At 26.6% G+C, this 17,230-nt stretch overlaps 1 protein-coding gene across 1 annotated transcript; it reads left to right on the top strand.

The window, feature by feature from the left end:
* The first annotated feature begins 41 nt into the window (after nt 1-41).
* LOC148231430 (integrin alpha-PS3-like) lies at nt 42-13,353 on the top strand. The gene is made up of 25 exons (XM_088191561.1): nt 42-199; nt 3,382-3,567; nt 3,776-3,915; nt 3,990-4,090; nt 4,786-4,912; nt 4,981-5,136; nt 5,261-5,371; nt 5,434-5,522; nt 5,593-5,808; nt 5,876-5,984; nt 8,876-9,049; nt 9,110-9,277; nt 9,348-9,478; nt 9,554-9,626; nt 11,077-11,218; nt 11,295-11,496; nt 11,565-11,728; nt 11,792-11,873; nt 11,933-12,052; nt 12,120-12,252; nt 12,324-12,512; nt 12,572-12,644; nt 12,718-12,853; nt 13,034-13,099; nt 13,164-13,353. The coding sequence occupies exons 2-25, from the start codon at nt 3,401-3,403 to the stop codon at nt 13,188-13,190; spliced, it is 3,096 nt and encodes a 1,031-aa protein (XP_088047687.1). The 5' UTR covers nt 42-199; nt 3,382-3,400; the 3' UTR covers nt 13,191-13,353.
* Nucleotides 13,354-17,230: the final 3,877 nt, after the last annotated feature.

The following is a 17,230-nucleotide window of genomic DNA, read 5'->3' as shown; positions in this document are numbered from 1 at the left end:
TATTCTGCGGCTAAAAGACTGACTCACTGACAGCATTTCTTGCACTAGTCGTTCTGTGACCGTGAGTTGCGCTCGTGTGATCACAACTGGTTGTCTGTCTGGTGACCAGTAAACAAATATTAAAGTTATACTATAAAACTGTGCTGCAGTGTTTGTGATAAGGCCAACGCAGTGTTTCCGCCGATGAAGTATTAACAAGGTTATTTTTGCGATCAATTATTATTTTTTAAGTAAGCTATACAATTGTTGAAATTCAAGCAACAAGTACTGTTTATAAATCTGTGTACGATTATATATTTTTATTATAATATCAGCTATCCGTGCGTTTTTACTTTACGAGTTGATAAGATAAAGCGTTGACCGGTGAGTTCAGAGAACCTTATAACACAATTCGGTTCAAATAAAATTACTTTGATGTGCGAAATCAGATGGTAATAATTTAAAAGCAAAAGGAAATGCCTGATTCTGTATCATCTACATATTTCCGTACCGTGTTTATGATTATATTATAACCATAGATTTGTAACATATGGTTTTAATATCATTCTCTCGTCTTCTCTACGAGATTAAGACAAATACAATATTGAATTTCGAGTCTTAGAAAATTCGATAATAGCACAGTGGTTCTGAACTTTTTATTTATGATTTATTGATGTGTTCTTGTGTAAATAATTTTTTTTATTGATTTTTTTTAGTGACTATTTTAAAAAAAAAACAAATATTTTTTTATATATGAGTCATTAGAAATCTAATCTGAAATTTTAAATTCTGACTTTATATTAGCTTGCGCTATTAAATAAATTATAAAGTGCTATATATTAACATTGTTAAGATAATATCATATTAGTAAAATAAAGCAACTACATTTAGACAATTAAAAAAAAAAATACGATATTCAAAATTTTTCATATTTTTTTATTATTGTTTTGCCATATATGTTTTTTATTAAAACGATAGCATAGTTTTAAAACTTTTTATGAAATATTAATTATCTCATTCCATTAAAAAAATCACATTACTTTACTAATTTGACACGTTGCTCATTTAGACGTATTATAAATAAAAATTATAGAATGCATAATAAATACATATAATAGGAAACCTAAAAAATTTTGGACGTCAATAGTTTTTACCAAAACAGTGGATATGAAATGTTTTTATATTAAACATTGCTCATTTTATAAATAACGTATAAGTAAAAATATATCACTGCTTAATACACATATCATATTTGGTATGTTTTTATACGGTATTATAAATTAAAAAAATTAAAAAAACATTGAAAGGATTTTGAGATGTTAATTTAATGTTTAATTTGTACTCAATAACTGTCGTAGTTTTAATTAAATTTAAATTATATTTATTTGTAAAATTGGCTTTTTATATTAACTAGTAATAATTTAGCAGAACAAATAAAAACATGTTTAATAAAAACAATAAAAATAAAAAAATGTTTAAATTAAAAGAAGTAATTGTTCATAAACTTACGATATTTTAATTAGTTTGTACTTTTTTTAATTGCTTATATAACAATCAATTTAAAAAATAAATTTGTTTTAAATAAAAAAAAAAAAAGTTGAAAATTTACATTTAACATTAAAACTTTTATCTATTTTCTTAAAAATATATACGTTTTGGGTACGGAAGAAAAAACTGAATAAAATTACAAAAAATTACGTAATTTTATTCAGTTTTTTAAATTGCATTTGTAAATATTTTGCCAAAATTTATTAGCAAGTTGGATTCGCAATTTTTTTTTAAACTAGTGCCATTCCAAAAATTTTTAGTGAATTTTATTATTTTATTTTTGTCATGTACAATTTATATATTCTACATGGGATTCAATGGCTTTTTGCACACAACCCCTGCTTTATTTTTAATAAATTTTTAAATAGAAGTAGCTTAGCTATGTTTTGCGTTGAAAAATATTGATAGTAAAAAGTAAAGGCAAACAAATATGATAGATATTAAAATAAAATAAATTTATTTTCTAATAAAATAAAATTTATTTTACTCATTTTAACATACCTAATTAATGCAGGTTTTTCATTATTTAAAAAAGGTAAGTAACTTAAAAATAATTTTTAATATAATATCTAAATAAATACATTTTTTTAATATAAAAATCCACTTAGTCTTGCGGCTTTTAGTTAATAGATTAAAAAAAATGTTTTATTTAAAAAAAAATTCTGCAGAACATATGCTTTTGGCAATTTATTGTACTTAAAATCAATAAATATTTTTAATATTTAAAAAAATTGGTTATGAATATATGTAGTAAATAATTAACGAAACTATGTTTTTGGGTATAAGAGAAAAACAATATTGTAATTAGTTTTTCTGTTATACCCAAATGAGACAAGTACTTATTTTTTATAGACGATTTTACTAGTTTAACTAGAACTTGTATAAAACTAAAAATAGTCTACTGTATGAATAATTTTGACGCAAATCTATGCTAAAAATAGTTCTAATGAAATTTAAATATTGAGTATACTATATTATGATTCGTAGTATGTATTTAATTAATTAAATAATTTTAGTTGCAAATAATAAAGGGAAATACTAAATCTTTGTCATCAAATTAAAAAAAAAATTTTTGTAATAAAATAATTAGCACTATTTCTAGCGACAATTAACTGTTCTTATTCACTAAAAACAATTAAAATATAGTGCACAAAACTTTTTACGTTTAATATCATAATTTTTTTTTTAATTTTGTCAATCTAATATGTTAAAAGTCTTGAGTTTTTTGCAATATATTTGTGTTGAGACTATTTATATGAAAATAACGTATGAATTAAAAATTTATGTAAGAATCAAATTATCTTGTATTTTTAGCAAAATTGTTGTAAAGTCTTATGAACGGTACATATTGTATGAAGTATTATTAACAGCATTATACAACAATACAGTTCGTACTATTAATTAAATATTTTTTAATTTTTAAAAAATTGGAAAAAGCTAAAAATACTAATTATAAAAATATTTTCTCCATTGATATCACTAAATACATATATTAAATAAAATAATATTAATTTAATAATTTATGATTTAAATTTTAAATATGGGTGAAACACTGGTTTTTGCTTTCACAAAGTAAATTACCATACAAAATGTATTTATGAACATCAATATGAGATTAAACCATAGTAAAATGTTTTTATATTAAACCACAAGTTTGCTAATACACTAATATGTTTTACATATATTAGTAAATTATCATTTTACTCATTCCTATTATATTTAAATATCAATATTTGGCAGTTTATATATGCAAGATCAAATATTAATGTAAACAAAAAGCTTTCATAACTAAGATAATCTCAATCTGCATAAGCAGCAAAAACATGTTTAGAACAAATTATTGTATTTTTACAGATTTTTTAATTAATCAAATATGAAGAACCTGACGTTATATGAAATACTCATATTACTATATACTACGATTAGAATCGAAGGATTTAGTTACAATGTTAATTCGAAGATTATTTATAGTCCAAAAAAGACTAACGGACATTCCTACTTCGGATACACGACATTGCTTAAACAAGGAGATGTTCCCATGTAAGTTTTTATTCAATTTGATTTTAACTAAGCGATAAAGGATATCCTTAAAAATATTCCACTTAATTAGTGAACAGTATCCGTTCGCATAACATGAGTTTTCAAAATTTAAAAACAACCACAAACATATGATTAGGTACTTCCTTTATTGAAATATTTGACATAATTTGATATTATATATTTTAATTATTAATAAAAAAAAAATCAGGATAATTGTCGGAGCTCCTAGAGAAACTTCGTTTACAAGAGAACATAATAGCATAAATGATCCTGGAGTGATTTACACGTGTGATGTAAAATTCAACGAAACCAATTCGATTTGCGAACAATACATATTAGACATAGCTGGTATGTTAAATTGGTGAAATTATATATAGATCATATAAATGATTAAACATGTAGAAGTAAATTATTAATTTTAGGAAATACTATACAAAATGATTATGGATATTATCACCGCAAAGATAACATGTGGCTTGGCATGTCTATGGACGGTGCGACAAAAGAAGATGGCCTTACTGTCGTAAGCAAAATTTATTTATTTTATTAAAATAAAAAAAAAACACATTTAAGATCAGCCGAGCATTGATTAAAATTGCATGAATTTATTAAAAAAAATATTTTTTAAATTTTTTAAAATTATTTCTAGTTCATTTTAGTAAATCGTTAAATGTTTTAAATAAAATTTTATAATTATGTAACTATTTTAATAATTTAAATTCAGTATTTATAATTTTTTGGTTACTTTTATTAATTCATATTTTGAGAGAATAGTTATAAGCAAAATTTTAGTTTTCATATAAATGTCTTTCATGTGAGCATTGAAAGCCAAATTTAACAAATTTTAATATCACTATTGAATCACCTAGAGGGATTTTAATTTAAATATACTTGTAAATCCCTAAACACAAGACCTTTATTATATGTTAGATGACTATGAATATGTGCATAATAAATGTTTAATTCAGTTTTATACGATAATATTTTTTAAACCTGTACAAAATTTTTGACATTGGTAATAATTTTTTATTATACAATAAATATGGTTATAAAAATTTAATTTTTATCCAAAAGTAGACCAAAGAATTTTATATTATCATTCTTTGTAACAGTGATTTTAATATCAAAATTATCATTAAATAATCAATAGTTATTTTTATTATTTACATTTTCCCTTAGCAAAATATTATTTCATTGATTATTTGTTTTAACATTTAGATGTGTGCTCCAAGATGGATCAATCAATATCATTATACCACTTTCCACGGTAATGGAATTTGTTATACAATATACAATTTCAGAAACGCGACTAGTGCCAACATGCTAATGCCTTTAGTCGATTTAGGTAAACTATATCGTCTCTTATTATATAATGAAGCTAATTTTTAACTCGTGTTTATTTTGTTTATGAAGATAAACAAACTATTGTCACTCCTCGCAATAAAGCTGTGTCACCATATGGATCTAACGCATATTACTACGCTTACGGAGAAGCAGGTGTTTCATCAAAAATGTCTGATGACGGTTCTGAAATTTTATTTGGAGCACCTGGTACCTACCTTTGGACTGGTAAGTCGTTTATGATCTTTATTGAGTACATGTTCAATGTTGATTAAAATCAATGAACGACCAAATAGTGTAAGGAGATGACAAAGATGCGTTGTTTGTTATATTTACTTTTATATACTTATAGGAAGTGTAATTAAGTACAAAGTTACTAAATATGGATCTGATGTTCACATCTCATTACAAAACATTCCAAATCCATACTTGAATTCAGAATTAAAAACTTCTTCATATCTTGGTGAGTCAATATAAATTATATTAACCTCTGAGTTTATAAATTATTATTATATTTAAATACAGGATATAGCGTCGGTTTTGGCAAGTTTATGAGGAACAGGAAAATGTTATACGTAGCAGGCGCTCCAAAAGGATCTAACTGTAAAGGAGAAGTATGTAATATTTGATTAGATTGTTGTAATAAATTTGAAACGATTTTAATAATTTTTTTAATACATTTAGGTAATAGTTTTTGATTTTCCACTAACAGAACATGCTCGTTTTAACATATTGGCAAAATTAGAGGGCAAGCAAATCGGGGAATACTTTGGATATTCCATTGCAACCATCGATATAAATAGAGATGGTCTGACTGATTTGATAATAGGTGCACCTACATATGCCACGAAATCTGAGTGGGACGTGGGAAGGGTGTATGTTTATATTAATCAAGATAATGTATGTGTCTTTAGCTAGTTTAAGATATTAAAAATATTTTTAATAATAATTTTTGTGAAATTCACAGGGAAATTTCGCTGAACAAGACAGCGTTTTATGCGGAAGTTGTACTAGTGGTTCCAGATTCGGTTCTGTAATATCAGAAATTGGCGATATAAACGGAGATGCTTATAAAGGTACGCATACCTTATTTATACATGTACATTTTGTAATCGCTGAAAGTCACCTCATTATAATATTGAAATAAAGGCGGAATCGTCTCAATGAAAGCAGCCAAAACAAAAGCACGTCAAGTTCGATCAAATATCAAAGTTTTTTTATTCTTTTAAATAAAAAAAATATAGTCGTACAAACAATAATAGGTACATTCGGTTAAAGCAAATAAAGAAAGTCTAGAATTTTGAATTTCGAGAGTAGCCAAGTGTCAAGTAATTTATATTGGTGCCTTAACCCTTTGCATTCATTTATATTGGTGCCTTAACCCAACGCTTGGTAATTAGCGTTTCCACTGTAACGGTGCCGACACGATTTAATTGATTTTGACTTCTGAGAAGTGATTATTGTTTTTTGCGCTCTCCTACTAGTCAACATTTGGTTTAGATTCTAATATTGTTAAAAAAAGTCTTATGCTTGCACTACACTCTTCGAAAGTTGTCCGAACCGAAGTTCAACTAAAGCCGGCAAAGGTCGCCGACTTCCTAGTAGCGGCCACACGGCCACAAATTTCATATGCCGTCCGGACGGCGGGCGTGAATGACGTACGCATGGCGGCTGCTGTCATGTAGAGCTGGCATATTTGTGAGCGATTTAAAAATGTGCCAAATAATTGCAATTTTTAAATTGTCATATTATTACGATTACGCTACTGATAATTATAAAAGTTTGTGTGGGCACTCACCAATACAATATCAGTGAAAACTTTTCGGTCGTAAATATTCAATTTACGCAAAATAGTTGTCGGCTTTTGCAAAATGCCATAAGGCATAAAAATGATACTTCAGAATACAAACACCACATCTGTGACTATCCTAGAATTTGTCGCCATCGATTCTAAATAAGAATTCGTTATGGTGTGACATTTATATAAACCGATCTAGGAAAATACATAAGGATATTCGAAACGATTTTTTTAACAAAATCAAGTACCACTAATTATTTTTTAATTATTTAATTTTATATGAAAAAAATATAATAACGATATCTGTTAGAAGAATATACTATCAAAAATATAATTAGTCCCTTTTGGCGCTCTAAATATTCAAAGATGTCAGTAAGAGTTTGTTGAAGTCCCCGATTAGCATGTGGTATTATAACTTGACCACGTGACCACGATGCAGCGCTCGACGTGCGTGTTGACCATAGGTCGCCTACGCGCATACTGAAATTGAACCGAGCTACTCGTTCTATCTCAGCGAAAAACCATATCATTGTCTATCTCACTCTCGTCACTTAGCACGCGAGAGAGCGAAAGGGGAAGTATCTCACCTCTCGCGCTCGAATGAGCAGCTCCGACTTCGGTCCGTTTGCCGACAATGTTCGGAAGCGCTCGAAGCTGGCCAAGTTGACTGAATTATCCCCACTTTACCTCCCGTTCTCGGTAACCTCGGACAACTTCCGAGAGGTTTTAGAGTCTGCTGAACCGATTTCGACCAAAGTAACCCACTATATTCAACCTTGGCCAACTTCCAGAGGGTGTAGTGCAGGCATTATAATGAACGTTATTCGAATGCTTATTAAATCAGGGCACCCTTGAATTTTGACAGAAAAATGCATGTCATTCAATGAAATACTATGAATAATAATAAAATGGAAATAGTAAAAAAACGACCACTGAATAATAAATTTTTGCCCCTCCATGTAAAAAATTTAAATGAGTCCCTAAGCTAACTCTTTGTTATTGTAGGGACATTGTTAATACTTGGCACATAAATTTATTAATGTTGAAAATTTGTTTAATCGCAAAAAAATACAGAAACGCTTGCAAAATATTATTAGAAAGTAAAAAGAGAACGTAATATAATATTTAATTATATTTGTATAAACATAATTGTTATTTAAACAAAATTATCAACCACAAAAACCACAAAAACTTATAGACAATCTAATACATTATTATTCTTATCAACCAAACAGCAACCACTTTTCAATTTGTTTATTTATTGATAACTGAAGTTTATTTTATATATATATATATATATATATATATATATATATATATATATATATATATATATATATATATATATAAAATATTATACGAGTGTTTTCCAACTAGTGAGTCGCGACGATTGTAACATATTTAAAAAAGTTTATTTTATAAGTAGACCATAATTTTTTTCTATTTACTAATACTTTTAAATGCTTTTGAAGACAGCCGTATATTATTTTTTTAATCATTATGTTAGTAAATATATTATACCATAAATTTTAACCACAAATATGAGCAATGATTTGATTACGGTCGTTTAAATGTATTTTTTTATGATTTTTTACTTTTTTTTATAAAATTTTAACATACATTCACGTATGCACGCACATTTACCCACAGGCACACTTGAGTCACGACGAATTTACAAATTATCGTAACATTTAAAAGAGTTTGTTTTATAAATAATTTTAATACAAAGTATTTTTATTAACTATAATTAAAAATAATTATATATTCAACGAAGCCGCATATTCTATTTTCTTAAATCATCCAGTAAACTTATTACTTAAATTAATTAAAATAAAAAGTTGGTTAGTGTCAGTAAATATATTATACAAAAAAAAATTGTCGCAAAGATGATCGACGGTGTTATATTTTGACATAAGATTTGAGCCACTTCTTCCCAGTGATTTTTTTATTTAATTTGCCACGATTTTTTATTAACCTTTTACACATAAACGCAAAACTCACACCACACGTCACGTACGCCTACGCACACGCACTCATACAAATACATACAGTCGTACACCCAAACGCAAAACACGCGCGCACGGCACGCATACTTACACACCCACACAAACACTGAATGCTAACTTATGATTTGTTATGAAACAATATATTATAAATGTATACTTTTAGATGTTGCTATTGGATCTCCTTACGAAGATGATGGAAAAGGAGCAGTGTACATTTACTTAGGAAATGAAAATGGATTAAACGACTTACCAGTACAACGTATTACCGTTGAAGGAATGCAAGGATTTGGAATCAGTATATCTAAAGGAGTGGACATCGATTTGAATTCTTGCAACGGTAAACTGTCACTTGGTTTTTTTAATCATGATATAATTTCTCATAATTTTTATGTTACAGATATAGTGATAGGAGCACACGATAGTGGAAATGCTGCATTATTCAGATGCCATCCTTCTACTAGCGTATTTCCTAAATTAGATACGTATCCTGCGGAATTGTCTATAAATGACACAGAGTTCACTACGCAAATTTGTGTTAAATTTCAAGGAACATATTACAACACAGGTTCTTACAACAATTTGATAATATACTATAGGTTTGTGCGTATTCAAGATAACACAATGTGTCATTTCAGACTTGGAGTTTAAAGTTTATCCTGACAAAGAATATGGGAGAGTCACTTTTAACAATAGGGAAGACTCACGATTTATTATGACAGGAAGTCATGGTGTAGTACAGTGCAAAGATATATTGTTTAACATAAATGTGAGTGATTTAATGACGTACATTGCGTATGGTTTTATGCTGTTTGAACAAAGATCGACGTTTATTTTTTAACAGGAAAAAGAAGTTGACTATTCAAGGCCCGTTGATATTCAAATAAAGTTTGATTTAAAAAAGGATCCTATGAGAGGTAAATATTTTTTAATATATCTTGAACTGGTGTAATTTTCAATAGCTATAAGTTAATAAATTTAAACTTGCACATAATTTAATTTAATGCATTACTAATATATTATATACATGTATTTAACAAAATCTAAAATTTAGCAAATCAAATGTTAGTGAATAAAAAAAATACCACAGCTTCTTAATATATATTTTACAGTTAGCGGTGTTAAATTTTGAAAAAGTATACACTGCCTAGCCAAAGTATGCACTAACTATAAATTTTATTTAACGCATACAATGCTACATTTCATTTATAATTTCACTAGATAATGTATGCTTTAACTAATGAGTGTGTAAACTCTCCAACGTGAACTAGTTACATCATCAACGACAAATATATCTAATTGTAAAGGTAGTAAAAAAATATCATGGATTAGATTAATTGCGAGCGAGCGTTGGTCACAACAGTGAACACCCCATGAATAACTCTTTGCAACAAATCTATTTAAAAAAAGTATTATATGTATTGGTAACAAATTTACATTTAAAATACCTGTTAAATACATATATAAATTAATAAATATTAAATACTTTGCCATCATTCTTTGTATACTGTAACTTAATGATTTGACAGTGCATACATTGACTAGTTAATGTATGCATTTTTTTTTAAATCTCGCTTATACAACAATTAAATACTTTTTTAGGTTAAACATTTTTTTTAATTCTCACATTAAAATGCATAATTATAATAATTTACAAAATTACCGTTTTAATTTATTTGATATGTCCTAATAGTAGAATTGTGTCCTAATAATTTAATTAAGGAATATTTACTTAAGCTGTAAAATTAAAAAACGGTATTATGGATTATTTGAATAAAATACATAAATTTAATTGGAAGCTATATAAAAATTAAATTATTGATATTTGTATTTTACATTATAGTTTATAATATTTATTGATCTAAAAAATAATTGTCTTCAGACTTTCAATTAAAATAATATTTATTCAATATTTTGTCACAGTGTAGATTATGACGGTATTTTTTTTAATAAACTAAATTAATATAAACACGTTTTAAATTAATTAAATATAAATAGCTTATTAAATTTAGATTAAAATTTAATTACCGTAAGCTTTTTAAGTTTACCGAGAATTTTCTACTTAAAGCAAATAAAATATACTTTTTATAAATAAAATATATACTTTATAAAAAGCCAGAACTAATGATTAAGAAAATGTGACTCAATTAATTTTAAAATAATGACATTAATTTAGTGACAATGTCTCTGCGGTCACATATTTATTATAAATTACTACATTAAAATATATATAATGCAAATCTATTATACATTTAACTATTTTCATTTCAAAGGCGATCAGATCTTGAGTCATAGACTAAAATCTATGATTTTACCTTAGCAATAAATTTAATTTTATAATAATGTGTATACTTTTCTTATATTTAGAAAGCAGATTTTGTAGTGACTGTCCCGTTCTTCGACCAAACATCAAAAGAGAGATTATATCTAGAGTACCATTCGCTGCTGGATGTGGACCTGATCTCATATGTACTCCAGATCTTAAAGTCACACTATCAACACAATCAGAGTTTGTCTTTTTTCAATAATTATTAAAAAAATTATAATGATTAGGTATTTAAAATATTTTTTTACTACAATAATAGATCGCCATTTATCATTGGAAAATCGAAGAGTTTATTTTTGACAATAAATTTGGAGAATATCGGAGAACCAGCATTTTTAACCAAGATTGAACTAACAATTCCTAAAAAAACGCCAATTTCACGTGTTCCTTCTGAGTGTGTATTAAACGACGTGTTGAATTTAGTATGTGATTTTGAAAGTCCAATGAAAGCTGATTCAAAAGTACGTCGTTAAATATTTTGCATATAAATAATTGTAATATGTCTAAAATATATTTTATATTATTAAAGCAATCTATAACGGTGAAGTTTGACGCAAAATCCCTAAAAAACACAGATGAATTATTGACTTTTATCGTAAACGCTACTAGTGGAGGTCAAGAGATTAACCCTAAAGATAACTCATTTGTATTGGATTTGAAGTTAATAAGCAAATTTAAATTGGAGATGAAAGGGTTAGTAATAAAAAATATATTAATTCTATATATTTTATATTATATACTATTTTATTTACATAGAAACTTTGGCGCAAATCAATTTATTAACATAGCACCTAAGAATGAAACGCTGACAAATGTCACTGTTGTCCATTCATATGAGGTTAGTATTTTTATTAATTGCTTACATTATTCTTTTTATATATTATATTTTAAATCTAGGTTTTAAATAGTGGGCCATCTACATTAGATGCCATCAATTTAACGTTCTTTTTACCGGTGATGTTAAACGATCCCAATTATAACTCGGTTTTATCACTGATGAATGTTAAAAAACCGACGGTTAGTATAATTAATATATAATTAATAAATAATTAAAAATAGTTTTTAAAACAAATATATAATTTAGGCTATACTGAATCAACAAAATATGGTATGTAAACCATTGACTGGAGCATTCCTTAAAGATGAAACTACATTAGAAGATCCAAATTTAGAGTCAATTAACTCGTCAACTTTAAATGCCAAGATCAAGGAAAATTGTATGAAATATTTTTTTGACATTAAAGAAACTCAATAACAATTATCTATATTTTTATTAAAAAAATTTTAGCTGATGAAACCATGAGTTATCTATTAAAAAATACCAATGACAACCTAGCTTTTGATGTGTATCATTTAAATTGCACAAACAGTACATATGTGACATGTTTAACCATTCAGTGTTCGGGAACTAATTTAAAACCTGGAACCAGCGGTGTTCAAATATCTTTTGAAATGAATCTCAACACCAGTAATATTAGTAAGTTATCAAATTGCTTGAATGCATATATTCGATATTAATTTTATAATAAATTTCAGATGAAATCATTAAACGAGAAAATGCAATCATATTATCGTCTTACGCCATTGCCGAAACTGAATCGCATCAAATGTAATTATTAATATACATAAATTATAAGCTAATCTTTTATTTATCACATTTTATTAATTTATTATGTTTATAGTCGCATTGTAAAATGGGTCAACACGTTATTGGTAACATCAACTCCTCCAACGCCTCCCGTTCCTATTTGGTTATACATTTTAGGTGTGTTGTTGGGAATATTATCTTTAGCGATAATTACAGCTATATTTTACAAGGTATGTAAAAATCAACTCAAATGTAAATTGGCTTTGCTATTAAAAATTTGACAACTCATTTATCAGTTAAAAGTGTATGTAAATTAACTGAAAGATCTTTGTATCACTTTATACGATAAAAGCCAATTTACACCTAAAGCCATCCATATATTTTTTTTATTAAAAAAATTAAATTTTTAGTGTGGATTTTTTGAAAGAAAAACCAAAGAAAATTTAGATTTATTGAAAAATCAAGAAAACCAAAGTGTGAGTAAAAAAATTAATATTTCTTAAAAGTGATACATTTATTAATTTTTATTTTATTTTTCAGACTGAAACAATTAGCGGGTCAATCTAAGCTAAAGTATCTGACGTTAGATATTAGTTATTCATAATTTAAATACCAGTGAAATTAACAATAAAAATAATAATTGTTTCTAATTTATATATTTAATTATTTGCTAGTCATTTTTATATATAATATTTATATTGTAAATATTAAAATAAAATATTTTTAATAACTTTATAGTTATAATTTGAAACAATTTTATTATAACTCATTGCAGATTTTAGTTCAAAGTTATTAAATAATATACAAATAGTTCACTATGAATCAGAATATAAAATATATACAGAAAATGGGATAAATGTTTAATAATCTTATATTCTTATTACAGTAAAGATAATATTTAATTATGAATATTCTTGCTATTTTTTAAACTGATTGTTAACTAATAGAATATTGCAAGTTGATTTTTTATTAAATCAAAAAATAGAATACAGGACTTCTAAGCTATTCAACGTTAGTCCAAAAGTCATTTAATCAAATATTTATCATCAACATTAACATGTGTATGAGTAAGAATAGTAAAAAAATAAGACGTATGACTACTGCTGTTCTTCTCGTTTACAGCATTACAAATATATACGACGTAAGAATACTAATTAAATATATACGATTCATGTGAGTCAACATTGGTATTGTAATGACATATTGACCTTCAGTAATGAATGAAAAATATATGACACATACACTGTTGATTTTATTATTAATTGAATATTTTAATGGTGTTTTTTATAATCATTATTTATGACTCACCCATTTTAATTCCAAATATGCACAACGTTACATTTGTACAATTTTTATTTATTTGCTTAATAAACTAATTAATCACAATATAAAATAAATACTTTATAAAAGTTTGCAAAACACGTTTTTAAGTTTATTTTTTTATATTGTTTAAAAATCACTTATATTAAATGCTTTTGATCCTTTCACTAACTATTCTTAATACAATTTATATTCTGCAAGTTTTTTATTTTATTATTTTTCTTCTTGAAAAATTTCTACAATTTATTTAAATAAATAGGCTATTTCGAAATAATATATTTATTAAGACTATTTTGAGAAGTTTTAATTTTTTTTAATTTGTATTGAAAACTTTTTTTTTAAAACATAACTTGAATTTAAATTTAAATTCAAGTTATGTTTTACAAATAATTAATATTCGTACAAAAAAGGCCTCAAGAAGTAAATACATTTTTGTATATATTATACTACACTGTAAAAAAATATTTTAATTTAATTAATATTTTAATATGCATTTTACAACATTTTTTTTATTGATAATCTTTTCTGATGTAATATTACATCATACAAAACTAATTACAAAAAATATTACATCAAAAAAAATGCATTAAATGATATATGTAATATATTAATATATGTGTAACTAAATGTCAGTATCTCACTATCGTGAGGTACCGCAGCTAGTCTGTGTGTGTACATACTGGACCCTAAACTTTTGGGTTTAAAATTTTATATTTTCTTTGTTCTGATTTCTTCAGTTCAGAACATAAGTAACCAGAATAAATATATTCTGTCCACTTATATTCTGAATTGAAGAAAGCAGAACAAAGCAAATATACAATTTTAAACTCAAGGGTTAATGGTCCAGTATGTACACACACAAACTAGCTGCTGTACCTCACGATAGTGAGATACCGATATTTAATTAAATACATACATATATCATTAAATGCATTTTAGCAAACTTTTAGACTAATTCTAGTGTAATTTAATGACAATATCCCACATGCGAAACAATAGATATATCTACGTGTTGGATGGAAATCACCGCACGCCACTGGTGTTTGCGTATCGCTGGCAACATTTGTCCTCCTTTTGTGTTACTAATATTATTATACGGTTTCGGGGCAAATACGAGAGTGGCTGTTGTTTGTTGCTGCAATGCAACGGCAGCTCGTGCCGGTCAAGTTTACATTAACTTTTCCATAGTCGCACATGCACATGTAAACACGAAATGAATAATGCACGCTGACCGCACTGCAATTTGCGGTGCTATCTTTATGTTTTGTGTAAAATATGATTAGATAATGCGCATAGGTCAGGAAAATTTTGCAGAGAGACAAATTATCATAATTATGTGTGATGTAATATACCTGTACTAATTTTAAACATACGTCTCCTATGTAACGTAAAGTTTGATATGATTTTTTCACTTCAATATTCTAAAATTTAATTAAATATTATTAAGTTACATCAGTTGAAATATATGTGCACGACATTTATGCGTGAGATTGGAAAAATTCAGGAAGCCCTAATCCGTTATGATCGATCGAAATTATAATTATATAATATTAATCACTTATCTAATCAGATCTCCAGATATATAATATAAGAACTTAAAAAGCAATATGACCCATATGGAATTTGAACTCTGGTCTTTTAGGTATTAGTCTTTGAATTATATAAATTGTTTTTATAGATTGTACTATCAGTAATTTGACAACTGGATTAAATGCAGCAAAATAAATAAATAATAGTTTTAGTTTCATTTGGTTAATCCTAAAAGAAAATCTAGAAAAAACAGTCTAGAATCTATTCCATAAATATTTTTTTAAAATATGTCATTTCAATAAAATCATATCAGAATACATTTTCACCAGTAGATATTTATAATAACAAGGGAAAATATTAATTGTCTGGCAGATGCTATTACAAATATTATATATGATTTACACTTCATTATATGTAGTAATATATAATAACATATTTATCATTATATATTTACATTCGATGTATAAATGCTACAGTGAATGTGTACTTTTTGGTAAAGTTATATTTTTAATAGTAAAAGTTCAAATACATTTTCACCAGTATATAAATATTTCTTCCAGCGAAAATATAATTTAGCTGATAGGCGCTTATGAAACTCAAGTTGCCAGTTGCGAAACGTTCATTTTCTGTTCAAACCCAAACCTAACCAAACGAAAGTTCTTAAACCAATTATAATTTAATAACTTTCATTAAATCAAGTCCAAACTACAAACTAAGCCAACTCATCTCTTAGGAGAAAATAAGCAGAAAAAGCAGTATAGACGTTTATAATTCTTTTTCTGCTTATTAAATTTATACGTTTCCTAATAATAATGCGCTATTTCACGCTTTTTTTTTTATTTATTAAAAGTAGTAAATATTATGTATTTGTAGTGACAATAGAAAAATAGCGGCAGGAAAGTGCAAAGTTATTAGTTATAAAAATTACTAATATTTAACCTAACCAATAAATAAGAATAAAATATACAGCTTACAAATTCCCATTCACCCCACACACAACCCACACAAACAGTTTGAATATCTAACAAATAAATGCATAATTTTACTTATTTAATACTAAAAATATAAACGAATTAGAAATAAAATTCAAAACACAAAAGTTTAGGGTCCGGTATCCACACACACTCACAAGCTGCGGTACCTCACGATAGTGAGATACCGACAGCTAGTTAGATTTAATTATTTTTTCTCAATCGAATATTTGAATTATTCGCCCAATTTTCAACTAAATGAATATTTAAAATAAATTGTATATTTGAGCAGCACAGGTAATCATTTTTTCTCTCAATATACCCGAGTGACTAGCGCCGCTCCAAAGTGCATAGTCCTTTATGCGCCTTTATTTTCCATTTGTTAAAAAGCAATGAAAGCAAAGAGTCACTTCTATATCAGCTGTAAATTTGCTTTGAACATTTTCGAAAATACGTCCTTGATCAAAAAGTATGTAAAATAATAAACTAAGCATTATTTATGCCATTAATATAGAAAAATAAGTACAGCTGTAATTCTTTCTCGAATAGATAAGACTCGTCTATATGGGAACATCACCTATCAAGGAGATGGCAACATTATTAAAAATCATGTGAATCAGTACATATCAATACTATTCTATCGCTGAAGATGAATGATATCTGTAAGGAGTGGAAAAAGTGGAAAGGCGGAGTTGAGTCAACGGTACGACTGTAGAGCTTGGTTCAGAAGGTAACGGAAAACAATTGTACTATTTTCCCAAGATAACCATAATATTAGCAGTGTAA

Source organism: Plectrocnemia conspersa, unplaced genomic scaffold, assembly GCF_051122295.1.
Source record: "Plectrocnemia conspersa isolate PC_06_02 unplaced genomic scaffold, ASM5112229v1 ptg000009l, whole genome shotgun sequence".
In the NCBI taxonomy this organism is placed as follows: Eukaryota; Metazoa; Arthropoda; class Insecta; order Trichoptera; family Polycentropodidae; genus Plectrocnemia; species Plectrocnemia conspersa.
Note: the sequence above shows the minus strand (reverse complement) of the source record. Positions and strands in the feature narration are given on the sequence as shown.